The sequence below is a fragment of the Marmota flaviventris genome, chromosome 5 (genome assembly GCF_047511675.1).
Source record: "Marmota flaviventris isolate mMarFla1 chromosome 5, mMarFla1.hap1, whole genome shotgun sequence".
Classification (NCBI taxonomy): domain Eukaryota; kingdom Metazoa; phylum Chordata; class Mammalia; order Rodentia; family Sciuridae; genus Marmota; species Marmota flaviventris.
The window spans coordinates 102,687,559-102,715,078 of record NC_092502.1 but is presented as its reverse complement, the minus strand read 5'-3'; the positions used below and the strand labels follow the sequence as shown (position 1 = coordinate 102,715,078).

General features: G+C 33.8%; 1 protein-coding gene and 1 pseudogene across 2 annotated transcripts in view; one reads left to right on the top strand and one right to left on the bottom strand.

The window, feature by feature from the left end:
* Homer1 (homer scaffold protein 1) overlaps positions 1-27,520 on the bottom strand; it is a 130,482-nt gene that overhangs the window by 61,928 nt on the left and 41,034 nt on the right. For both annotated transcript variants that reach the window (XM_027927710.3, XM_071612466.1), the window contains exons 2-5: positions 17,080-17,236; positions 12,175-12,306; positions 7,619-7,711; positions 1,079-1,218 (exon numbers count right to left, since the gene is read on the bottom strand). In XM_027927710.3, the coding sequence (XP_027783511.1) occupies positions 1,079-1,218; positions 7,619-7,711; positions 12,175-12,306; positions 17,080-17,236 (522 nt within the window). The remainder of the gene's footprint in view (positions 1-1,078; positions 1,219-7,618; positions 7,712-12,174; positions 12,307-17,079; positions 17,237-27,520) is intronic.
* On the top strand, positions 25,965-26,546 carry LOC114086456 (large ribosomal subunit protein mL42-like; annotated as a pseudogene).

Sequence of the window (27,520 nt, the reverse complement as noted above, 5' to 3'; positions counted from 1 at the left end):
ATTCCTAAAAAAACTCTCTCATTTTTCTTCTTTTTCACTCTGATCATGAGGTCTCTTAATGTTATACTCTATTATACTCAATCCTATGTCCCTAATATTTAACAAATTTCAATCAAAATTAAGATTCTTATAAATGAGTTTGAAATACCTCACTTCACAATTCTTTATATGCCAAAGAATGAGATTTTTTAAATAATGGAACCCCAAAAAACATATGCAATAAAAGAAGACTGTTTCCTTAATTTTAACCAAAACTGAGTGAAAAGCATTCAAGGAAAGATATAAATTAACTTTAAGACAGATTACTGATAGATATTTGTTTTATATCTGCAATGCTACAATGTCATAGATTTCCTTATATTCTAAAAATACCACAGTATGACCAATAATCAATGTAACTAGTTTGGAACACATTTAGGACAAACTGTCTTTTTAGAGTATCAAATTGTTTTAAAATTCAGAAAAGCAAATGAAGTATTATCTCCTATTGGTGTCCAAACATAAATCTACTATGCTAGAAGTTTCTCCTCTTTCTTCCTTTGAAATCATGTGATGATATTACCTCTAAGACTAAGGTAAAGCCTAATTTCAGAATGGAAAATCTATTTAAAAAAAATACAATTTAAAAGAAACCAGGCTAACAAAAGAGGCCTTTAAGGGGCTATGTTTTAAAAATAGAAGGGATTAACAGTATTTTGTTTCACTGAAAAACATTTTCTCTGTAACTAGCTTAATACTCCTTTTTCTTTTTTAAAAATATTTTTTAGTTGTCGATGGACCTTTATTTTATTTATTTGTATGTGGTGCTAAGAATCGAACCTAGTGCCTCACACATGCTAGGCAAGCGCACCTCCACTGAGCTACAACCCCAGCCCAATACTCCTTTTTCTACATAGGTAAAGGAAATGTTTACTCTGACCCATCCAGGCAACTATAAACAATACATTAAAAGAAGTCTGACCTGGAATTTTTCACTCAGAGGATATGAGTTCTGAAGTAACTTCAGAGTTTCTGAAACCAAACAAACTTCCATATTTACACATTTTACTTAATCATGATTGGTGAATTGAATCTGTACCTATGTGAAAATGGCAATGCATTCTGAGTTGGTTCAGCCCTTGGCTCTGAGTTCTGTGTCACATCAGGTGTTCTTTCATCATCTGTCCCATTGATACTTTCGGGTGTTAAAGGAGACTGAAGATCCCCGCCTGCTGATTCCTTAAGGAAAGGGATGGAGGAAGGAGGGGGGAAAAAAAAGGAGTTATACTTTTGTTCAAGTACACATATCATATTAAAGTTAAAACTGACTGTGATGTAGCCTTTTTATAAACCAAATTTCCACTGAAATTTCAAGTCTTAAAGTTGAAAGTGAATTTTTGAAGCAAAACAACTCATAAGAAAACTCACTGAAACACAATACAATTTAGAAATGTAAACAATTAGAAATGTAGTTTCAAAGAAATGAAAAACTTTTGGTTTATTGTAAGTAAAAAAAAAAAGATGCAAAAAATTACTTCAGAAAAAAATGGCACAAAAATGCAAGGAGATATGATTTTATTTTGGAGGAAGAAGCAGACAATAGGAGGGGTTGAGGAAAAGAAGAGAATAGAAGTGGAGGAAGGCAAAGCGGAGAATGAAATTTGCAATAAATTTAAATTTTTCTTATCTTCCCTGTTTTTCAAATCCTACAAAGCTATTTAGAAAAGCAACCAGAAATACCTCTATAATGAATCATGCAAGATATTAATACATTTCAGCTTTTTAAATTGGTATTCATAACAGAATTATTTTTTGTCATGTCTTTTTTTTTTTTTTTTTTTTTTTACTTTTAATCAAGATTTGTCTGTCAAAGTAAATTTATCACTTTGGAAAATAAATTATAAAGCTCAATTTGACACTCTTATGTCTGCTATCATCCAATTACTCAAAGTTGTTATTAGAAACCAGAATGAAGGATAATTTGATAAACCTGTTAACCAGGAGTAGGCCCTAGCACCAGACTGTTAAAGAGCAGCTTGGGGAACCTCTTATGATACCTGGGCTGTACTGAAATACTCATCTATAGTGAGGTAGAAAATGAAAACTTAAGTGTCTAACAGAGTGGTTAGGTATGATCATAATCTGCCAATTTGAAAGAAATAAAAAAAGTTAGATATTATCAATATAGGAAAATGCTAATAATCGGAAAAATGAGAATATAAAGCAGTATCTAGGTTATGATAACCCATATACTTTAAAAATGTACATGAACAGCTAAAAACATGCAAAAATATTAATTGTGATAAATTTTTCTTTTATGGGACTTCTGGCTTACTATTACTATGTGCTTTTTGTTTCATATTTAAATAAACTATAAATTAGACAAGCTATCAACGATGAAAAAGAAGTTTTTCTTTTTTTGAGACAGGGTCTCACTATGTGGCTAGGGTGATGCTCCCTGTCCTGAGCCTCCCAAGTGCTCGACTTCAGGTGAGCACAACCAGGCAAAGCAAAAGAACAGTTTCTTAATTTCGCATTATCATTTATCAATTATTAATGGAATATCTATTTAACCTTCAATGTTATTCTTTATTAAATCTTTCTCCTAAATTCTTTTTGTTTCCATTAACTAACAGATCATGAGAGAATAAAGTCTACAGTATAGTATGACAACATTAAATTGCTTTACAACAAAGTCAAATCATTTTAGGTGAATAATAGGAACAATATCCACAAAGTGACTACACTTCTTGGTCAGTCATGGGCCATATTAATTAGTCAGAGAAAGCTTAAGCAGCCAGTAAAAAAACATGAGATTATCATCTTTGGTATTAATAAGTCAGGTCTGCCCCCCAATCCCCCCTCCCCCTGCCAGACAGGTCAAAGCAAACTAAGTCAATCAAGGTTGGCTGTCTAACTTACTAAACAGTTAAGTTGGCCATGATTTTATTTAATAGAAATGATAATACAAACAAATTACCTTGTTAAACTAAAAGGGCATCCCTAGGATTAGCAATTAAGGGATTTAAGAATTTTCCAGAAGCAATGGAGAAGAACAAGGAGGACGAAAGGAGATTAGGATTGAGAGAGAGGAACAGGAGCAACATTTTTACCTCCTTCTGGGGTAAATACTCCTGTTTCTACAGGATAAAATAAACATAATGGAATTGAAGCAGGGGAACTAGGAAGGCTATGAATATTGATGCTGCAGAAGTAGGAAGACCACTGTCAGAGGCAAATTAAAGTGAGAAGGAAGGGGAAGATGAAAGGGATAGAGATTACAATAATTTCAACATGTCAATGCAGCAGACTTTTCTTCAGAGAACTAGAATATTAACTATTGTTAACTAAAGAGATATTTAGTTATCCTAGATAATTATACCTAAAATGAAAAACAAAAAATCTACTCAAAGTATAGTTAAAAAAATAGTTAATATGTGCCCATGGGAACAAGAAAAGGCTCCATAAAAGCATAACAGGAAAATAAAAATCCCTTTCTTTCCAACTATACAAAAGTAGTCTATGAATAGCCAAGTGTTTTGTGAAAACTTCTAGACATTGTGTATATGCTGAAAATAGCCCTGTGAAATTTGTTTTTTAATTTAACATATTCTAAATATCTATTTCTTTTTCTATCTAAAGTTTGTGTTAATTTTGTGAATAATCAACTTTCGTTATTCTTTTAAAAAATACTCTTCTCTGTCCACAAACCAACATTTTATATCTTTGAGTCAAAAGTTAAAATAAAAAACTTGAGGTTTATAATTATTAGAGTACAAAATTTGTGGAAAAAAAGGATAACTGCTCTTTAGGAAGAAATTCTTAAGCTAATACGGCTGATATTTACATGATATCAATTAAAATGTTTGAGATATATATATATACACACACACACACATGTGTCTGTATTCATATCTATATGTATATATAAACCAACACTGATAATTGAAAAATGCAAAAAAAGTAAATGTAAACAAAAAGAGATCTAATGAGGCCTCTATTATCTTTATGTCTTATTTTGAGAAAATAAAACCACTCATGTCTCACTTTGCTTCTCACAGTTTCTGGGAAACTCTCCCCATGCTTCCCACCAAAACAAATAATCTACAATCAGAAAAAGAAAAATGATAGTCAAAATAAATACAAATGTATTTTTGAAAATTAAAATCTGAGTGAATATTAAGAAGGCTGACTGACATGTCCAGATCATTAAAAAAAAAATTAAAAAGTGTAGATATAAAAGTCAAGAAATGCTTGGTAAGAATTCTTTTTCATTATCAATTTATGAAATGGCAAGAAAGAAAAAAATAAAAAACTAAGAATATTCTAAATCATATGAAAAAGAAACTAATGTGTCCAGCACTCTGGGACCAGCCTTTAGGGTGTTATGACGACCAACTCTGGGAGACGGAGTAGTGGGGACCTGGAGCATCATTGTCCTTCCGCCCTAGACAGACCCAGTACCACTATCACCTTCCCTTTAATCCAAACAAAGCCTGAAATTAAAATTCCTGTTCAAGTTTTCTCCTTTTTGACTTAAGTAAGACAGGATTGGCTGGGCATGAAGGCACATACTTTGGGTAAGACCTTGTCTCAAGAAACAAAAAAGAGGGCTATAGATGTAGCTCAGTGGTAGAGCACTTGCCTGGCATTTATGAGGACTTGGGACTCAATCCCCAGTATCACTTAAAACAAAAACAAAAACAGTAAACAGGATCCTTTATCATTTAACATTCATGGGAGACCCATTCCACTCCAGTTTTTCATACTTGAATGAAGATGAGAACCCCAGTCTTTCCTAATCAGAGGCTCTGACAGGAAAAACTGGAAGAGGAGCTAACAATTTTTGAGATTCCAGTCAGTAGAGATAGAGGCAAGAGACCAGAAGAGCAAACAGACACATAAAGGAAGATGGGGCCAAGACCTCAAGACGTATTTCCTAACCTTCTGTTGTAAATTATTCCCTATACTTAGTCACCATCTAGAGTCACGATTTTTTAAAATCCCATTTTAATATCCACAGAGGTACTGCAGAGCTGGGGGTGTATCTCAGTGGTTGTGCACTGGCTAGTATGCATAAAGACCTGTGTTCAATTCCCATCACTGTGAAAATCAAACAATCAATCAATCTGACTCTCTAGATTAACCCATGCTCTTCCTTTCCTATTGTACAGCATACCAACTGAACGATGATGGTCAGAGCTATAGGGTTAATCTCCACTCTGTTTATGAATTTTGTACCCACCTGTTGCACTAAATGCTTGACAAAGAGCAAACTTCATTTGTTCCAAACCAATTTATGGCAACTGAATAGCATGTGTTATATATTATAATAAACAACTGGCAGAAAAATGACAAAAACTGACATTCATATGTATTTACATCAAGATACTGAATAAAAATTATATTATTAGATTTAAACTTACAAATTTTAAAGTAATTTTTTTTAACTTTCTCACATTAACTGACTTTTTAAATTAACAGATTATTAACTGGTTTTGGTTCCAACTGGTGAGAGAGCTTATGCTTCTGTCCTCCTATCCCATTCTCTTTCTACCTGCTCTTCAAACTCATCAAGACTTCTTACAGTCTCTTTAACCTCTGCTATAATGGTCCCTTTCCAGGCTCATCTCAGCTTTAACTCTCTATGTACTAAGTCAAGTGTATAATCCTAGCTCAAGAGTCTAAGAATGGGGAATTGGCTAACTGCTCTAAATGCCAGACTCCTTTCATCTCAAGGCTTTAGGGAGGTGGAATGGTTACCCACAGCACTATTTTTCTCAAAGATGGTCCCCAGACCAAAAGCATATGCATCCTCTGAGAAAAGGTAACAAAAAGGCAAATACTTGGGCCCCATATCAGACCTACTAAATAAACAACACTGTGAGTGGGACTCAGCAATTTGTATTTTAACAAGTCTTCCAGGAAATTTTGATTCAGGATTTATACGATTAAGGTAAATGTCTTTTCTAGATAACTGTTATGTGCCAGATATTATTTTATTCCTTTATATCATTATCCTCACCTTTACAACCACATCATCAAGAACAGTTGTCCATATTTCTTGAGCATTCATTTAATATATACTAAGCATTTTCTGATCCCCATTTAATTTTCACAATAACTCTAAGAAGGATATGTCATTCATATTTACATTTTATAGACCAAAAAACGCCCCCTAAAAACAGCAACTTGTCTTAAGTTCATAAAAGTAGTAAAGATTGGAGCCAAGATTCATACTCAGAATGAATGGCCTACAGCCCACATTATTAATTATGACCTGACACTGTCGTTATCATATTTTTCTTCACATCAATTCTGTAAAATAAGTAATGTAACACTCATTTTACAGATGTGCAAACACACTAGGTTAAACAACTTTCCCAAGATCATAAAGTGACAGAAAAAGGACACATGTCTTCTTCTGACTCAAATATTCATACTCTTAGCAGGCGAAGTGGCACACTCCTGTAATCCCGTTGTCTTGGGAAGCTGTCACAGGAGGATCACAAGTTTAAAGCCAGCCTCAGCAAAAGCAAGGCACTAAGCAACTCAGTGAGACCCTGTCTCTAAATAAAATATAAAATAGGGCTAGGGATGTAGCTCGATGGTTGTATGCCCCTGAGTTCAATCCCCACTACCAAAAAAAAAAAATGTATACTCTTAAGCAGTGTGTTACCTTCAAACCAAACAAAAGCTATGACCAACTGTTTATTATCATCTATTATTCCACTTAATCACTTATTGATTATCCTATTTAACTTCCTTTTTGCTGAATCCCTAAGTCTATTTTTCAGGCAAAACATTAATGAAAAAGACTGGGTAAAACAGTAAATCAGGTAGGGCAAGAATTGCTGGGGGCCATAAGATTCACACAAGACAAATATTACAAATTGTCACAAAAGGAGTAAAGGTAGCATTGTGGTTTGGATTTTATAGGCCCATAGGCTAAATGCTTGGTTAACAGCACGTTGAAGGGTGGTAGAACCTTTAGCAGTTGAGGCAGAGTAGAAAGAAGTTAGGTCATTGGAGGCATGCCTTGCAAGGGATACTGGGACTCCGATTACTACTTCTCTGTCTTTGCTTTCTGCCTGCCACGAGGGGAACAGTTTGCTCCACAATGACGCACTGTGTTGACACAGGGCCAAAGCAACAGGGTCAAATGATCATACACTACTAACACCTCTGAAAACTGGAACCAAAATAAATTTATCCTCTTTTAAGTTGTTTAAGTCAGATATTTTGCCACGGTGAAGGAAAACTGACGAACACAGGGAGAAAAGAGAAATTAAATTTTTTGTTCTTAGTATTCCTCTGGCTAGGAATACATTAAATCAATGATAAAATTTCAATGTTTTGTAAAGATAAATTAAGGTCTGTATATTTTGGCTCTCAAATGTTGATGAACTTAACATATTTCTTTATTCTTTTATATTTCACAGAATTTCCCAAATATAAGCATCTTCGATACTCCCTTTGATTTAAAAAATCTGTCTACCATTAGATATTAACTAAAAAAGTACATTTCTATATCCACTTTGGAAATTAATTTTGCTATTTCCACAAATTTTGATCTGGCATAAAGGGCACCATCTGAAATGAACAAGGCTCATAAACAAAAATAGAAATGAAATACTACCTGTGAAGGTGTACTGGTAAGTTCCATCTTCTCTTGTGATTTCTCCTTTGCCAGGCGAGCAGCTTCTTTAAATTCCTGAAACTTTTCTGCAAACTGAATGTATAAAGACTGTATACATTAGCCAAACTCACAGTGCCCAATTTTACTGTATTTGTCTTTCATTTTCTGAATAATTAACATACAAACACTGTAGCCTTCAAAGCAATTATAGCTTATAATATGAAAAAGAAGCCCTACAACAAACATTCATTGGGTATAACATACTTAGACAAATTTTCATTCAAAAGCATCACTATATAATGAAGTTAGAATGTGGTGTCAGCTAGCTTATCTATATACCTCCTTGGTTGCTCAAAAATAATGTACTAAAACTAGTAAAAATAGCATACTAGGGGATGGGTTTGTGGCTCAGTGGTAGAGCAACTGCCTCACATGTGTGGGGTACTGGGTTTGATCCTCAATACCACATGGAAATTAATGAATAAAATAGGAGTGTTGCATCCATCTACAACTAAAAAAAATAGCATACTATATTGTTTATCACTGAGAAAATTGAATTTCTTAAGTACTTATAAAAATCACAGTACTAAAAAATGCTTTTAATTAAGTCATTTTATTTTCAATGTTATAAATAGTAACATTTACTATTATCACTAACTGACAAATAAAAATTCATTTCCAAATATTTCTAAGCAACTGAGGTACACCACCAGAAAAAGATAATACACTCTACATAGGTCTTTTAAGATTGGTAATTTCAAAACAAAAATTTCTGCTCATAAAATACTAATTCTTAGAAACCTACAGAAAACCATAAAACATCATGCCTACAAATATTACCCATTTTAAATGTTTGTGAAGTGAGGCTAATATATGACTATTAGCAGAGAGTAACAAAACAACTAAATTTAAAAACCTAAATTGTCTGTGTAACTTTAAATACCTGTTAGAGTTGGTAATAAAAATATGAAATTATAGCTTCCTTTACAAGCTCACACAATTAAGCACTGATTTCAGTTTTGGGAAGGAAAGTTTTGGGAGGAAAGGACTGATTTGCCCTGAGAGATTGAGGAGAGTCAAAATTTAATTCATTAAAGGAAAAAGTGATTCTTTTGTAAAATCTATAATCTTTGTGACTCAGTGCTAAACATAAACAAGATGTTCCAACTGTTGGACTTAAATAGGCTTTAAAATGAGGCAGACTAAGTTCTATTAGCTATATTTTAAAAAATCTCTGTATTTTATGATATGTCATCATCACAACTTTCCCTTCTTATTTTAACCTTGTCACCTCCACATCCAGGGAGATAGACCAAGGAACTGAATCTGTGCTACTATACTTCTCTAGTGAAACAGAATATCCTCTTACATGAAAAAAAAAAAAAAAAAATTAATACAAAGCTAAAGTCTAAACATTGGTGGAAATGAAAGAAAAACAATTTAAATTAAATTCTCTTTATATAATCATGGTTTCTCTTCTGCTAATTTAACATTGCAAAACATTTTATGTTTAAAATCCTTTCAACTTCATAAATACTATGGCTTATTTTTATATCTTTAGTTTTCAGCAAAAGAAAAACATGATGGCTTTAGTTGCCATAACAACAAATACAACTTAAGTAAGCCGGCTAATGATCCAAGTATAGCTGGAATTCTGCTCACATCTATCAACCTTAGGCGACCATACATTTCTTCCAATCATGAAGCTTCCCTTTGTTTTGAGAGGCGTTATCTACAATTGTCTTCAGAGCATTCTCCAAACCCTTGTAATGCTTTGACTCACTCATGGTTTTTTAATAAAACAAACCAGAATATTTATACGCTTGCTTCATTTATGTAAGTGATTATAAATTCCTTTGAGTTCCCTACAATTTGAAAAGCACCGAAATTAATCCTCAAGGTAGCTTGGAAAATAAATCATAATTTTTGTCTGGATCTGTGGATCAACACATTCACAAGATGCTGATCTTAACACTCTTTGAGCTACAAATCCAATACATAAATGAATCAGACTTGCCTCCAGGAACTTAAGGGATGTTTCTCAATATTCAATCTACCTTAAAATAACAGGGTTCACACTAGTAATAATTGGTTAAAAGTATTAGCTAACTTTTTTTTTTTTTTGAGAGAGAGAGAGAGAGAAGAGAAATTTTTAATATTTATTTTTCAATTTTCGGTGGACACATCTTTATTTTTTTAAATTTTTATGTGGTGCTGAGGATCGAACCCAGCACCTGGCGCGTACCAGGCAAGCTCGTTACCGCTTGAGTCCCCAGCCCAGTATTAGCTAACTTTAATGAGAAAAAAAATCTTGAAAAATAAAAGCCATTCTCAGACAAAAATACCAAATAAGAGACAGTGATGGACAGAATTTAATAAACTATTCCTTTACTATATTAGCTAGCTGCTCAGTAATTCGAAAGATGTAACAAAGAATTTATCATCAAAATTACTTAGGCCTGGGGCGGGGGTTGTGGCTCAGCAGTAGAGCGCTTGCCTAGCATATGTGAGGCCCGGTTGGATCTTCAGCACCACATAAAATTAAATAAATAAGTAAAGTTACTGTGTCCAAATACAACTAAAAAATTAATATTTAAAAAAAATTACTTAGGCCTAAAAATCATCTTGTGCAAGTTTACTTGAGAAATCAATCCACAATTTAGTTCTTGTACTATAAAATCAAGAAATTCAACAAGTGGAATGTTCTTTTTGGCGGGAAGGGGAGTGAAGTATGTGTGTTATTTTCAGCTCCAGTTTTAATAGACAGTTCCAAAAGAAAAGTTCTAAAAAGGTTCTGAGTAACAACAAATGTGTTAGAATAAACATAATTTTCCAAGGGAATTGTTGATGGAAGGGCAATGCTCCATGTTATGTTGAGATACTTTGAATCTAAAACTCATAACTATACTACACTTCCAGAAATATATTTCTGGAATAAGGCATGTGTAAGAGAAACAAAATCACATAACCCCTATTTGTTTTAATCATTGTAAAGAGAATGACTAATAATCACAAAGGCAAAAGTTAAAATAGTCTTAAAATTGAGCTTCAAACTATAATTAATACACCTGAAAACATTAGTGTTAAGTAAGAAATGTCTATAACTAAAGGAGAACATAGTAGATTATTTCAACTATTGAACTATGTATAATATTCACTAAAGTATAAGCTTTTCTAAAAGCTCATTTTAAAAAATATGAATGATATCTGCAATAAATTGCTAAGGTAATTTTTAAAAATGTTGATGGGACCTTTATTTTATTCATTTATTTATATGCGGTGCTAAGAATGGAACCCAGTGCCTCACACATGCTACGCAAGTGCTCTACCACTGAGCCACAACCCCAGCCCCTTAAGGTAAATATTAACAGTGTCCATCTACAAGAGCCTGGTCACTCTGCACTTGCACAATTTTAATTCTCAAGTCATCAGAATCTGTGTACACCAAATCATACACAAAATGTTTCAAACATGGTGTTATCTTTTTAACAGAATACTTCAAACACAGCAGTTTTATCATAAATCTTTAGGTCTGGTGGGTGCAAAATATGGAAAGCAGAGTAAAATTCATCTTCTTGATCATCTTAATATCCTGAGATTGTTTCCTTTTCCTTATATATTCTTTCTGTATAACATCCATAAGAACTCTAGGTGCTACTGGTATGAACACGGCATGGCTTCTGCTTATAGCAAGGCCAACTGCTTTATTTCCAGTAGTTAGTCTGGTGATGTTTCATGTTTTATTGGCTGTTCTGGCCAAAGTAATTTATTTGGTTAGTATTACCCAAGTCCTCATGTGACCACTGGATCCCACTCTGTATTGCATCAGAGAGTTCAGAGTACTCTACACTCAGATAAAGCACAATTTTTCCTGAACTCAAAAATTTATATGTGCCTGTTGTCATATAAAAGCTGAAATCTATATCACTATCAGCTTCAGTTTTCACCATTCAGAAGAGGCTGGTGTCTACCCTACCTTATCTCCATCTGAGAATGCAAATCTTTGAGCAAAATGCCTCTGAAATATTAATCCCCATCTTTTATTTCCTATTATACAAATAATTAACCACACAAATTCTCTTAACAAATGATAGCTATTTTTAATGTATACAATAAAGTTTCCGAGTGGAAGAAGAATCCAGGGGCTAGGGTTGTGGCTCAGCGGTAGAGTGCTCGCTTTGCACGTGTGAGACCCTGGGTGCGATCCTCAGCACCACATAAAAATAAACAAACAAAATAAAGATATTATGTCCATGTATAACTAAATAAATATTTTTAAAAAAGAAAGAAGAATCCAGTGATTTTTTTAATTAGTTCTTTTTAGATATACATGACAGTAGAGTGTATTTTGATATTTTATACATACATGGAGTATAACTTATTATACTTAAGATCCCATTCTTGTGGTCAATGATCTATTCTTGCTGTAAAGTCACTACAGTTGTTCCAAGACTATTAAACAAATTTCTCCTATATTTTATACTCTCCATTTGCTAATATACACTGAAGATGTGAACTGAAGATGATTTTCACTCAGATCTTATACTTTAACTTACTTTTGAAAGATGATGCTCAGAAGAGAATCCCAATCCATAAACAGTGTTTGCCCGGCTATCGGCCCACTGGCCAAACTTCTGAGATGTTTTAGTAAATGTCATGTTTGGAGTGATGGTGCTATTTATTATTGCCTGAAAAATAAAACAAGCAGCCAAAAATTGGCAAACAGGCATTTAAACACAGGAACATTTAGTTACATAAAAATTTAGAATTACTTGTAAGTCTCAATGTTAAATATATAAAGACAGTTGTAGAACTAGTTTCCAGCATTGTAAATGACAATGTGGAAACATGGTACCTAATATAATATAAATATAATGGCATCTGTCGATCAAAAATTTTAACATCTTATATTCAAAATAAATTTTCCTGTAATCTAAAAAATATCAAAGAGTTTCTTCCCTTTAAATAGTTAGGATCAATATTTATTAATTTTGGATGATATTCATTGGAAATAGGCCTTTAGACATAATAGTAGTTAAATATTTAAAAGGAAGGTCCCACTCTCTAAAAAAATCTTTCAAAAATGAATATACCGATAAAAAAATAGCCCAGGCAGTGATGCATGCTTAAAATCCCAGCACTTCAGGAGACTGCAGCAGAAAGATTACAAGTTCAAGATGATCTTCAGCAACTTATCAAGGCCCTAAGCAATTTAGTAAGACACTGTTTCCAAATAAAAAAATAAAAAGGACTGAGAATGTGGCTCAATGATTAAGTACCCTTGGATTCAAACACACATACCAAAAAAGGAAAAGAAAATACAGAAGAAAAAAATGTTTATTTTTCTAAAACCCATAATCAAGGGTTTCTCAAAGCTGATTTACCTGAAACTTTCAATTATTGAGTAGTTTTTCCTTTACTCAAGGCAATAAACAAATAAATAAACTTTACTTCTTTTCTCATAGAAGAGTATAGAGTCATGACAATATCATTCTCTTTTAACTGTTTCTTAAAAAACTAACATTTTATCATGTTATTAAAACTAATTTTGGTGATCATAATTTAACAATTATATTAATTCATGCTTTTGGTCAGTATCAGAAAGACAATTATTTTTAGTTGGATAGTCTACTGACCTCCAAAATTAAGATTAAAATATGACTCCAATAATAATAAAAAGATAAATTATCAAAGCCAGGCGTGATGGTGCATGCTTGTTATCCCAACAGCTCGGGAGGCTGAGACAGGAGGATCCCAAGTTCAAAGCCAGCCTCAGCAATGGTGAGGCACTAAGCAATTCAGTGAGACCCTGTCTCTAAATAAAATACAAAAATAAAAGATGTGGCTCAGTGGTCGAGTGCCCCAGAGTTTAATCCCTGGTACCCCCCCCCCAAAAAAAAACATTATCAAATTCATAAGCAACCATCTGATTAACCATTAAAAAGTAGGAAGAAAATCAAACATTTTCAGACAAAGCTAAATTTGTTTAACATGTGAACAACGGCATAACCTAAAATATTTATGAGTTATGCCATGTAGGCATCCATGTCATTATAACAATGTATAATACATGGATAACTGCCTTATTAAACATGATAAAACAGAAATTTGCCCCTTTTTCTCAGTCAGTAGATGTTTTATTGTTATTATATGAGAGCACTTGTCCCCAGACAAAATTTATATATTCACACTAATATAAGCTACCTTACTTTTCAGTTCAAAATGGCTTCTGTCAGCATATTTTAGAACTGTAAAAATGTGGCAAACAACTATTCTAACTTGTGGAGCTGTCATAAAATGAAAAATTAAAGGGAAAAAATTTATAAACAATCGGTAAGGGATCATTTAGTCAACATTTTTTCTTGAGTTACACTCTAGATAGATTTATCTAGAAATCTGAGAAACAATAATATGAAAGGCAATTATGAATGTCATTCTATAATAAGAGGAGTCAGTCAATGCACAAGTAAATAAATAGCTGATAATATAATTTCAGAGAGTGCTTAGTGCTGTGAAACCAGATGTAATGGAGAGTGCGGGCAAGCAGACACAGACAGCAGGCATTGATTTGTATTTGGTGGGCCTTCAGTGTTCTCTGGAGAACATTTGAACTGGGAGTATTTTCAAGGAAATAAGGACATTTTTACATTTTACATGTGACCTTAACAACACTCAAAAAGTGGGAGTAGCAAAAGGCTTTACAGGTATCTAAGAAAACTGACCAATATGCTGTTGGTCACTGAATCCCATTTTAACTATTTCATATTAATTTCTTTCTGCTTTGTTAAAGTTTCACTTTAATCTCCACTGAATCTTTCCCTGCCTCTGTACTACATGTTCTTTAATCGCTGAAGAGAAACTTTAAAACAACAGATAATTCCATAATTAAAAAACTTAATTCTTAGATTCTTTAATTAGAATGCTACTATTAATCTTTTAAAAGAAAAAAATTTAGTGCTTTAAAATAAATATGTCTCTCAACCCTGGAGTTCTTGTCCTTTTAAGGGAAGGAGGTAGAAATGCTGTGTCATTACAGATCATGTAGTGCCCCAATCTTGGCTCTCAGCCATGCAATGTCTCTGCAGCATGATCAGAAAACCTTAAAGCAAACTTTTTATGCACAGTACAGGAACAAGAATAAATGACATTTTCTACTCAGGGACACCTACAGGCTTTTTACCTTAATCAGGAAGAACAGAAAAGGAGGTGAGAGAGAGAAGGGGAAAAACACTCATTAGTCAAGTAAACTACTAGTGCTCATCAAGAAACAACTCCTCCTGTAAGAACGGCTGTAATTAACAGCATCAGTTTAGAAAAGTAGCTAGAGAATGGAAAATGTAATAGAAAATATAACTGCTACAGACGATTAGTTTTGTTGAATACAAAAACTCTTTCAAAAAGTTGAGTCTAATAATTATAAGCAGCAAAGCATATTCAGAAATGGAAACACAAAAAGGATAATTCACATTGCTTCAGAGGGAAGAACACATGAGGATTTTTTTAATCACCAATTTTCTTCCTTGAGAATAACTCAAAGCATTTTAACTTGGATAAGGTGAGCAACTGAAATCTATTTAATCACTTCCATATAATTTCTTTTCTTGGACATGAACTACATCAGTTGACCTTCATTTTTGCATACCATTTAACCCTCCTAATCTAATAAAATTTCTGTGGTTTGGGTCAAGAGACAAGATATTACAGAAATTGAAGGTACAAGTCAGATAAAAGAAACACTCCAGGCTGGGATTATAGCTCAGTGGTAGAGTGCTTGCCAAGCACATGTGAGGCACTGATTTCGAACCTCAGTACAACATAAAAAAAAAAAGTAAATAAAATAAAGGTATTATGTTCATCTACAGCTAAAAATATTTTTTAAAAAAGAAATAAACACTCTAAACCCTGAGACAATAACATTCATTACCTCTTGCATTTCATTAAACCAGTTACAAAGTATGCAAAATAACTCTTCGTTAAATAACACCTCACAGAAATTAACTATTACTATTTCCTCAAGTCCTTTCAATCTTCCAAGTAAAAATGAAAAGAGGACCAATTATTCAAGTAAATATGTTACTTATGTACAAGACACAAATTGCAAATAGCCCCTGAGGTCCTATAATCTAGTTTAAAAGTATTTAGAGTGATTACTAAACACACTTTGTGATTTGGTTTAAATTTATTTCCTCCTCACAACAATGCTAATCTAGGTGTTTTTATTAGTTCCTTATCACTGATGAGAAAACTGAGGCACACAGAAGTTAAACACCTTGTGAAAGGTCACATGACTAGCAAAAACAGTATGGCTCTAGAGTCTGTGCTCTTAACTCCTATAGTGATTTGCTAAAAATTCTGGGGACTCACAAAAACTCATGGTTTCAAGGAAGCTTGAAGGAGAGAATGAATTTCATCTTTCCACACACTTTACATCCACAATTTGATGATTGGATTTTCTTTATCTAAGTCAGTTAGATAAAATTCACTGATGATAAAATAGATTTTCCTCCCTTTGAAGGGTACACTATCTACCAGGCATATTCAAAGTCAAAATATTCGATAATTGGTGGAAGTGAAAGTTGAACCCAAGCTGTCCTTGTTCTTATATGTTACTGTTGGCCTCTCCTAAATATAAAACCTTAAAGTTCTGTTCATATATTTGTCTTTAGATAAGGACTGTCCGTTTTAGTATTGTTATTGACAGACTTCATATGGTTCAGGGATTTTTTTTAACTGCCTACTAGTCTAAAGAAGTTACCATGGGTTATGGTTTGTGTTCTTCCAAAAGTTCATAGACTAGAGGGAGGTTCTAATCAACCTTCAAGGATGGGGCCTAGTGGAAGGTCCTCAGGTCACTGGGGTTGTGCTCTTATGCTAGTGTGGCCCCACTCATCTCTCTCTGCTCCTGGTTCAAGATGTAATCACTTGCTCTCCAGTGCATTCCCATCATAGCTATCGCCAAGCAGCACTGCAAATAAGGGGTAGCACTTATCAAGCCTGAACTATGCTATTTGGACTTTCAGCCTTCAAAACTATGAGCTAAATAAGCCTCTTTCTTCATAAGAAGCATGTGTCAGGTATTTTGTTGTAGTAATTAAAAAAAAAACTAATATGAAAGTACATAAGAAAAAAATTCTAGATCCTAGAATTCTCAATCATGTTCATTCTACTCACACTGCCTGGCATAGTGCCCGACATAAAAGAGATATGCAATGAATATTAAATAAAATGAATGATCTTAAATTTGTAGAATATTTGTGGCATATAATTCAACATCAGATGGTTAATTCAAGCAATGCAGTGAACAACAACAACAAAAAGTAGCTACTCTAAGAATGATCAGTTTTGTTTCTTTAAAGTTCTGAAAATTCAAAAAGAAATATTTTAATGAAGATAAAATCTGAATAAAACTGAAATGCTATGCTATATAAAGCAAAACAGCAAGATTATTTAGAGTAACTTACCTTTGAGCCATCTAAACTGATTATCCTATACACATTTCTTGTGCTGTCATAAAAATAAGACACAGTAACTGCGTGCTTGCTGGTGGGTACCCAGTTCTTCTTTGTGTTTGGGTCAATCTGGAAGACATGAGCTCGAGTGCTGAAGATAGGTTGTTCCCTGCATAGCAGAAAAGAAAACGACAAACTGAAAGCAGCCAGTTTTACTCCACAGGATGAGAAAACATGAAAACTGTAAGGTGACTTTGTTTAGTCAACACAACACCCACATACCGCGCCCCCTCATTATAGTCCATCTTATTCAGAGATTGTATATACATGAATTCACCTACACACTAAACTCTACTACTTGTAACTCCAAAATTAAGACTTGTGGCATTCTTTCAGTCTTTCACTGAGACCCCAAAACAGTGGAAAAACCTGAGTGTCCTGATATGCATGTTTCCTCTAAAGTGGAACAAGACGATATTTCTACTTTCTTGTTTCGGCACTCATACTACATAACAAGTGTCCCTTTTGCAATCTATTTAGCACATTTTTTGGAATTTTTATGCTCATTGTTGGTGCTTTCAGTTTAAAATGGCCCCTCAGCATACTGCTGAAGAGTTGCTAAATGCTTTCTGTTCCTGGGTGCAAGAAGGCTACAATGTACCTTATGGAGAAAAATATGTGTTAGATAAACTTGATTCAGGCAAGGATTAATAGTGCTGTTGGCCATTAGTTCAGTGTTAATGCAGCAACAATACACATTAAATGAGGTGTCTTATAAGAAATACACAAAATGAAAAGTTCTGTGCTGATTAACAAAAATGCTATGACACGAGGCTTGCAGGAACATGACACTGTATTTTCTACAGAAGTAATAGTCCAGTATTGGCTGGACCCTTCAGTGTTCCTGACACCTTTATAGATCATAACTACTATGAATAATAAGAATGGACTGTACGCTGTTAAAATAAAGTACCTTATATTTGACACTTATGAGATTACCAGTTTTTACTCACTTAAAACTACATTATTAATACTTACAACAGGTAATTAAATTACTGAGAAAGTTTACATAGTTTATGCGCTATACATTTACATACTTTATTGAAGAATGTGGCGGGGGGATTGCTCAAAACCACAAATATCATTTTCTTAAATCAAGTAGAGCCTTAAGAATATGTAAGAGATTTCAAAAATTCCAATTTAAAAACCAAAACTAATAAAAATACAAATTCAGAATATTAAAAAAAAATTTGTTACATTATGGAAAACATAAAATGGTTCATATGTAACAGAGCCATTACAATACAAAAATTTTCAAATTCTGAGTAAAAACTTATTTGGAAACAACATTTTTCAGGTTGTTATTGTTGTCTTTTTTCCCCAGTTTGAATGATTTACATGTCTTTCATTTTACTACACACCTTTCTTTTCTGAAGCAGTTCAAAATCCTAAAGAGAATTTTAACTAGTAATGTTTAATATTAAGCTAATTCATGAATTTTACTTTAAAATATTAAAAATATTAATGTAAAAAAAAAGGAGAGAATCAGAAAAATAGTCAAAGCAAATCTGGGTCCTTGGCAACTCCTCAGGTTAATAATGATGGGCTAGCATCATATGACTCCCATTCTCTACGGTGGCCCTGAGAAGGCAGTGTATTTTTAAATAAGGGAGGTATTTTTCCCATAGGTAACCTAGCTTTTTCCCAGTTTTGTTTCTGAAAACCTTCCTATTAAAGAATTTCTTTTGAAAGCAATTTTTGTGCCACTCCCTAAAAAAAAGCAGAGAGTCATCCCTTCTTGTTTATATCCTATTATATATGGATTCATTTAATAAGTAATTATTAACTATCTAGCCAGGCAGATTCATTCCCTTTTCCCCATCAATCCCTGACTTGCAGTAAGGCTGATGCTAAAACTTGGGTTATCTTCCAAAAGCCTCAGAATCCCTATTTTTCTTTTTTTCACTTTTCACAGTTCCAGGTAAAATTGTAGTTGATCAGACTGATTGTTGCTAGTTCCAACTCAGGGAAATATAATCATACACAACTCTATGAAAGCATTTAAGGAAGGGGCAGGGGTGACAGACAATTTCTTTATTAACTTGATAATTTTTTGTTGTTTTCATTTGATGGGGGAGTTAGATTTCTAAGTAGTTCAGAATGGTAATTACACAAATGTGTTCTGATTGACATTTTCTAAAAAACTAAATTAGCTGTTAAAATAATTGCTTTTGCAAGCTTTCTATGAACAATCAACAAATCCAATGGAAATGCAATGTTTTGCATCTGGTAAAAACTCTTCACACATCATTAATTCACCCAATTTAGTTAATCCACAGAATTCCTTTCAGAATAAATTTTTTTAACTAGTTATAAGCATGACATTTGAAAATTAAGTACATGACTTTCTTCAATTATCTTATGAATAGATGGTTTCTTAAAGAAAATTATAGTTCAAGATTTCTGTGATCATCTTCTTTGATATAAAGAGAGCAACTAAGATCAGAACAGGGAAGAAGAGCATGAGGAAAAGATTAACATTAAACAGAGACGAGTGGGGGGAGAGAAAGTGAGAGAGAAGGGAAACTATGGAAATGGAAGGAGACCCTCATTGTTATACAAAATTACATATAAGAGTTTGTGAGGGGAAAGGAGAAAAAAAAAAACAAGGGAGAGAATTAAACAACAGCAGATGGGGTAGAGAGGGAAGATGAGAGGGAAGGGGAGGGGGGATAGTAGGGGATAGGAAAGGTAGCAGAATACAACAGTCATTAATATGGTATTATGTAAAAATGTGGATGTGTAACCGATGTGATTCTGCAACTTGTATTTGGGGTAAAAAATGGGAGTTCATAACCCACTTGAATCAAATGTATGGAAGATGATATGTCATGAGCTTTGTAATGTTTTGAACCAATAAAAAAAAAAGATTTCTGTGATCAAAAGCTGACCTACTGAAGTCTGAAAGATAAAGACTTGAGGAATAATTATCACTACTAATATAGAGAATATAATTCCTAGAAGTAATGAGAATATATTGCATCTGACAGGGCATACTAACTAGTAAATGATCCACACTTATTGAATATCTACTGTGCCAAGAACTGGGATGGCGGCTGGGGATGTAGTTTAGTGGTAGGGCATTTACCTTGTCAGCACCTAGGTTTGATCCCCAGTATTACCAAATAAATAAACAAACAAACAAACAAAACTGGGATGGAGATGGTCTCTATCCTCAAAAAGTTAAAATTTGGTGAGGGAAAACAGGTAAAAGTAAAAGTAAAATGCTAATTAAAAATAAAAGTAAAATGTTCTTCACTATAATAGATTCTCTGAAAATAAGTGACTAAGGGCTATGATGAATAAACTGATACATAAGGAGACAAACCGTGGCAAGAGGGCATAGCACACCAATACCTGTAGCAAGAACAATCAATGCCTTTGAAAAATGAGGCTAGAAAGTTTCTAAGGATTTCCACTGGAAGCAATGGAAATTAAAAACAGGACAGTTTTACATTTTGTAAAGATAAATTGAATGAAGGAGGTGGTTTGGAGAAAAACAGCACTGGTCACAGTAAGAACCTTACTAAACCATCTCAAGTATTAAAGAGAGGATAGGAGGTTAGAGAGTAGGGTGAAGACATGAGAAAGGATTAAAGGTAGATTTAGGAAGCAATAACAATAAATTGACAGATTGGATATAGAACAGAACTTCTTAAACTGAAGTGATTTGAACCTCAGGAGACATTTCACAGTGTCTATAGAGACACTGCAATTGTCACAACTGAGGGAGATACTGCTGGCATCTAGTGGGTAGCAGCTGAGGATGTTGCTAAATATCTACAAAGCGCAGGACAATTCTCCACAAAAAAGAATTATCCAGCATAAAATGTAAATAATGCCAAGGCTAGGAAGTCCTGATGTATGAGATGCAAGAGGAATTTGATTCTCTGGGGTGTGGGGTGACTAAAAAGAATGACAACAGTGCTAAAAGACAAGATAGGAAACAGAAATTAAAGTGTGAGATGGGGGAAGGGAAAGGAAGAGCAAAGCACAGGTCTGACAGAATTTAGATGCCTACAGAGCTTTCATGTAGAGTGCTGAGTCAGGAATTTAAACACTCATTTAGAGCTCAAACTTGTAGTGAAAAAACCAGGGGACTCAGGAGGTCTTATGATCAGTCTTTTAAAAATATATTTCAATAGTACACATCAATACATTTCATTTAGAGAAAGCTGTAGAAGTAGTAGAGAAAGTATACCCAAATTAAAAAGATCTCAAACGCATTTGAAGCTGATTGTCTCTAGTATCCAAGTGTTAAGGTTAACCCCTTTACGAATAAACTGGATGGCACTCATAAGTCAAGGTGAAACACTCTACTTTTTAAAATAATAATTAGCACAACTACTAATTGGATCAAATACCAGTGTTTCTCACATTGTGTTCTATAGAACAATTTGAGAAATAAGTATTTCATATTTAAATTAGTTTTGCAAACACTGTTACATCTTATTGTAAAATAGTTAAAATGCCCACTTATATTAATATTCTAAAAAGTTTTCTAGTAAAGAAACCCATGTAACCCCAAATAATCCAGCACATGAAAAATTATTTGACTTCAAAATTCTTTTTCCTGTAACACATAAACACTCCTAGGTCTTATATTTATAACCACAATATAATAATTTTTTTAAAGACAAATTTTGAGGTAAATATTATTTCAATGAAAGTTGGTCTTTATGTAGTAATGTTTACTAGAAAATACATATAAGACAATACAAAATTGAGGTCTTATTTAATAGTGACTACAGTATTTTTTTAATATATATTTTTTAGTTGTAGGTGGACACAATACCTTTATTTTTTGTGGTGCTGAGGACTGAACCCAGTGTCTGTGTGCTAGGCGAGCATTCTACCACTGAGCCACAACTTCTTAGATATTTGTTAAGAACACTCAAAGTAACTCTGGTAAGAAACTAAAGAATCTAAAACTAAAATTTAAAAGAATGAATTTTGCATGAAATGCTTTAAACCAGCTTAAAAAAGGAAAACTATACACACACATACGTATTTATCCATAGAATCTTTTACTTGGTAATTTCTTACACATCTACAACCAGGACAATAAGTAGCTCTAACTACTACATGATATAAGAAAAGCTTGCCGGAGTAGTTTTTGTTGTTCGTTATTGGTTCATTAAATAATTCCAGAATACTAGTAGTATAAGAATAATTTTGAAATTCTTCATGTTGGGTTGAAATTTTATGAAAGTAGTATATATAGCGATGGGTCTAAAACTTAATATGGATGTTGAAAATTGTAAGAATGTTAAGTATAAGGTAACTCTGAGGAAAAAAAGTAGAAAAATCAGAATATTGTTTTAAAAATAAGGCTAATACAGCCAGGTGTGGAGGCCCACGCCTGTATTCCCAGTGGCTCAGAAGGCTGAAGCAGGAAGATCGCAAGTTTAAAGCCAGCATCAGCAACTTAGCGAGGCCCTAAGCAACTTAGTAAAACCTTGTCTCTAAATAAAATATATCAAGAGCTTGGAATGGGGTTCAGTGGTTAAACAGCTTTGGATTCAATCCCCAGTACAAAAAAATTTAAAATAAGGCTTATAAAACTCATTAGAATTGACAGAGAATTACTACATTTAGCCGTCAGGCATCTGTGCAATAAGAAAAACTGAAGCAAAACAAAAAGATTATTTTCCAGAAGATATAAAAGTTCTAATATAGAAAAAAAATGCAAAAAGTTAACATTTGTCATTTGGATAGCTTTGATTAAAATCAATGATAATGCTGTTTAAAATTACTACTGAAGTCTATATTTGCAAATATTGTGTGATTACTCAATAAATACTTGTTCCAAGGAAGTACAAAGATATGGGTCCAATAAATAACAATGAAACTAAAGGGAAGGAAGAGAAATGATACATTTCCTAGTACCTTTAATGCCTAGCTTACAAATGTCCTTTTTCAAATATATAAGTACAAATAGATAATGTAGCAAAAGAGATAAAGAGAAGGTATGGTTTCAAATAATTTCCAGACTTTCCACTTAATTTTTCAAAAGAAATTAGATTGACAGAAGTATTACAAACAAAGTTAGTAATATTTCTACCGAAGATTTTGATGCTGTTGCAGACATTCTTAGCTGACTATCCACTATTTATTCTTCTTTGCACTTCCCTAAGAAATCTCAAATACACCACCTTCTTCTTCACCATGGAATAATTGTGACAATTCCACTCTTGCCAGAAGCTGGTTCAGGAATGGATCTCTGAATCAATTATGGTCAATAAAATAACTAGGAAAAGTTTGCTGAAGTTTCTAGAAACATTCACATAGAGATAATTTTACATTTAAGAAAGAATATTCTAAATAATATTTGCATGTGACACCTGGACCTGAAGAAGCAATCCTAGCACTGTAAGCAAAGCATACCAGAGAATAAGGCCAACATTCTTAGTTAATAATAGCAGACAGGAAAAAAACGAAGACTCCGGGTTTCTTGACTATAACACTGATCTAATGAATCAAGACTACCTTCAGAATTATGATGTTTCCTAATTGAAACAGTTGTCATTTAAAAAAAAAAAATTACACAAATTATAATCGAAGGAAGAAGTTTATATATAATAAACTTTATAGCATGCTCCCCAAAATAAAATGATTAGTGGTCTGTGACAACTCCTACCTGGCTAGCTATAGACTGGTTTTTCCTTAACTTCATAACACATTTCCACAGTACACACTAGAATTTTTGGCACTCATTTAAAATTGTAGAGCTACACTCCAGTAAGACTGGCAGCCATTATGAAGTCAAACAACAACAAGTTCTGGCGAGGATGTGGGGAAAATGTACTTGTACATTGCTGGTGGGACTGCAAATTGGTGCAGCCAATTTGGAAAGCAGTATGGATATTCCTGGGAAAGCTGGGAATGGAACCACCATTTGACCCAGCTATTTCCCTTCTTGGACTATTCCCTGAAGACCTTAAAAGAGCGTACTACAGGGATACTGCCACATTGATGTTCATAGCAGCACAATTCACAATATCTAGACTGTGGAACCAACCCAGATGCCCTTCAATAGATGAATGGATAAAAAAAATGTGGCATTTATACACAATGGAGTATTACGCAGCACTGAAAAATGACAAAATCATGGAATTTGCAGGGAAATGGATGGCATTAGAGCAGATTATGCTAAGTGAAGCTAGCTAATCCCTAAAAAACAAATGTCAAATGTCTTCTTTGATATAAGGAGAGCAACTAAGAACAGAGCAGGGAGGAAGAGCAGGGAGGAAGAGCAGGGAGGAAGATCAGGAGGAAAAGAATAACATTAAACAGAGACATGAGGTGGGAGGGAAAGGGAGAGAAAAGGGAAATTGCATGGAAATGGAAGGAGACCCTCATTGTTATACAAAATTACATATAAGAGGTTGTGAGGGGAATGGGGAAAAAAACAAGGAGAAAAATGAATTACAGTAGATGGGGTAGAGAGAGAAGATGGGAGGGGAGGGGAGGGGAGGGGGGATAATAGAGGATAGGAAAAGTAGCAGAATACAACAGTCACTAATATGGCATCATGTAAAAAAGTGGATGTGTAACCAATGTGATTTTGCAATCTGTATTTGGGGTAAAAATGAGAGTTCATAACCCACTTGAATCTAATGTATGAAATATGATATGTCAAGAGCTTTGTAATGTTTTGAACAACCAATAAAAAATAAATAAATACAAACTGTAATTTTAAAAAATTGTAGAGCTAATCAATGGAGAAACTTATACAAAATAATTGCATTGAGTGGCAGGAAGCAGTGGAAAGAAAAATATGGAAATGGTAAAAGTTGACTATCCATTGACTTTCTGCAACATGGATTTAATCTCCAAAGTTTTAACACAGTAGTATAAGAACTTATTAATGTTATGGAGGAAACCACCAAGAGAAATAAGATTAGAATTTTTTTTTAAGTAGTTGCATCTAGGGGTTAGGCTAGATATGGATAATATGGGATAGGGGACTTCTACTTCTCTTTATAATCCTATAACCACTTTTTGAAAACCTTGCACAGATACTAAAACATCATTTAAAATACTGTGTAAAAATTACATTTATGTGGGGCTGGGGTTGTGGCTCAGTGGTTGTGGCTCAGTAGAATGCTTACCAAGCATGTGTGAAACACTGGGTTCAATTCTCACCACCGCATATAAATAAATAAATAAAATAAAAGTCCATTGACAACTAAAAGATATTTTTAAAAGTTACATTTACATTACAATTACCAGTGAGGAAAAAAAATGTTTCAGGGGCCATTTTTAAAGGCTGACACAGGAGGTTCTCAAGTTCAAGGCCAGCCCCAGCAACTTAGGGAGGCCCTAAGCAATTTAGTGAGATCCCATCTCAAAATTAAAATTTAAAAAAGACTGCTGATATATTTCAGTGTAAAGCACACTTGGGTTCAAACCCAATACTAAAAAAGGGAAAAAAATGGAAAAGTAGAAAACGAGCAGATACACAAACATGCCCATCTACAGGATTAAAGGGCTAAAGGTACATCATTTTCCATGAAAATATCCTTCTTGATTAGAGTAAATAAAAAGGATGTAAGACAGAAAAAAGATTGAGGCAACATGGCGTTGTCCTGCCTGCAGGACAAAGCTGCCAGCATCTCCAGACTGCAGCAGTCCTATACAAGGGCCTGCAGGTGATCTCTTGCTTCCTGTAGCGCCCCTCTAGTGCTGACCAACATCCTCCAGCTGGAGTTGATTGACCTTGAGGCTCTGGGGACTCCTCCAGGAATAAAAATTTGGTATGCCTAGAAGCAGATTTTAAAGGTGGTTGCTCTTCACTACACCTTTCATCATATCATCTGATCATCTTAAACACCATGGCATCAACAGCATTAAAATGGGTGATATCAGGGGCTGGGGTTGAGGCTCAAGGGTAGTGCACTTGCCTAGCAAGTGTGAGGCACTGGGTTCGATCCTCAGCACCACATAAAACTAAATAAATAAAATCAAGGTATTAAGTCCATCTACAACTAATTCAAAATTTTAAAAGTTAAAAAAAATGGATATCAAAGAGAACTTTCTTGAAGTATGTATCTCCAGTTCAAAACAGAGCTTTATCTGGTGTTTGCAATAAATATATTTTCTTCTCTTCCAGATGACTATAATTGCAAGTAGAGCTCACTTTGACATCTGAAGGCAGGACAACAGTATGCTATCACCCTTCTGTGGATATCCCCCATATGAACACACACACAACCTATCCCTCAACCAGATCCTGTGCACAATAACAGTAATGATCAAGTGCTAAAAACCAGATAAGAGAAAAATATGAACACTTTGAGCAAGGACCCATAATAGAAAAACTTCGCAAAATGTTCTTTACTACTACACATCGTTGGTATCCTCATGGACAGTATCACAGATATTGTAAGAATCTGAATCTGCCAAAAGACAGATGATATTGAGATTCCTGGGAGAATCAAAGAAAAATGTTATCTGGTGTCTCATTGCATTGAATCTGGTGTATTCACTAATGTTATAGAGTAAAATAATAATAAAATAATTTTTTCATATGTTAAAAAGAACCCTTTTATTTGTGGCTGGATTGGGGTTTGACATTTGGTAAGGCTAAAAGGACAACAACAAGGATAACTCAAGGAATGGACAAACCATTTACCTAATGTCCATTTAACTTCACTGGTAGTACTGAAGAATTCAGTTTCAGTGCCATTGTAAGGTGGCACAGCATGGCTTCAGACAAGCAGGAACTTAAGTATTAGAATTTTCTAGAAAGAACTATCTTGTGCAAATTAATAATATACATTGTAATCCTATAGCATTACCAACGAACTAGTCATATCCCCCTCATTTCTCTCATATACACACACCCCTTAGGAAAAATCTTATTGACTAAAATAGCTGTTTTGATGCTACAAAAGACTGACTATATAATCCAATAGCATTCTACCAACTGTGCAGTCTTATTGCCATGTTATATTTAATAGTTGATTGTTTATAAATAAAATACTTTTCAATATATTTAGTTGTAGATGGACAAAATACCTTTATTTTATTTATTTTTATATGGTGCTAAGATAGAACCCAGCGCTTCCCATGTGCTAGGCCAATGCTCTACCATCAAGCCCAAGCCCCAGCCCCAGCCCATATAAAAATACTCTTTTTAAAACACACACATGCATATTTTAAGGAAAATAAAGATTATTCTATTAATGCCTACCCAACACATAGTTATACTGCAAGAACTCCATCTAGTGATGAACCAAAAACATAGCAGGTACATACTTTTAAAAACTTACAAATTACTATATATGGCAAATCAAAACAGTAAAGTAGCATTCTAAAAGTAAAAGTACAGAGGTACAGACCTAAAATGGAACACCAACAACTACAAAATGTTTTCTGGAAGGATTTT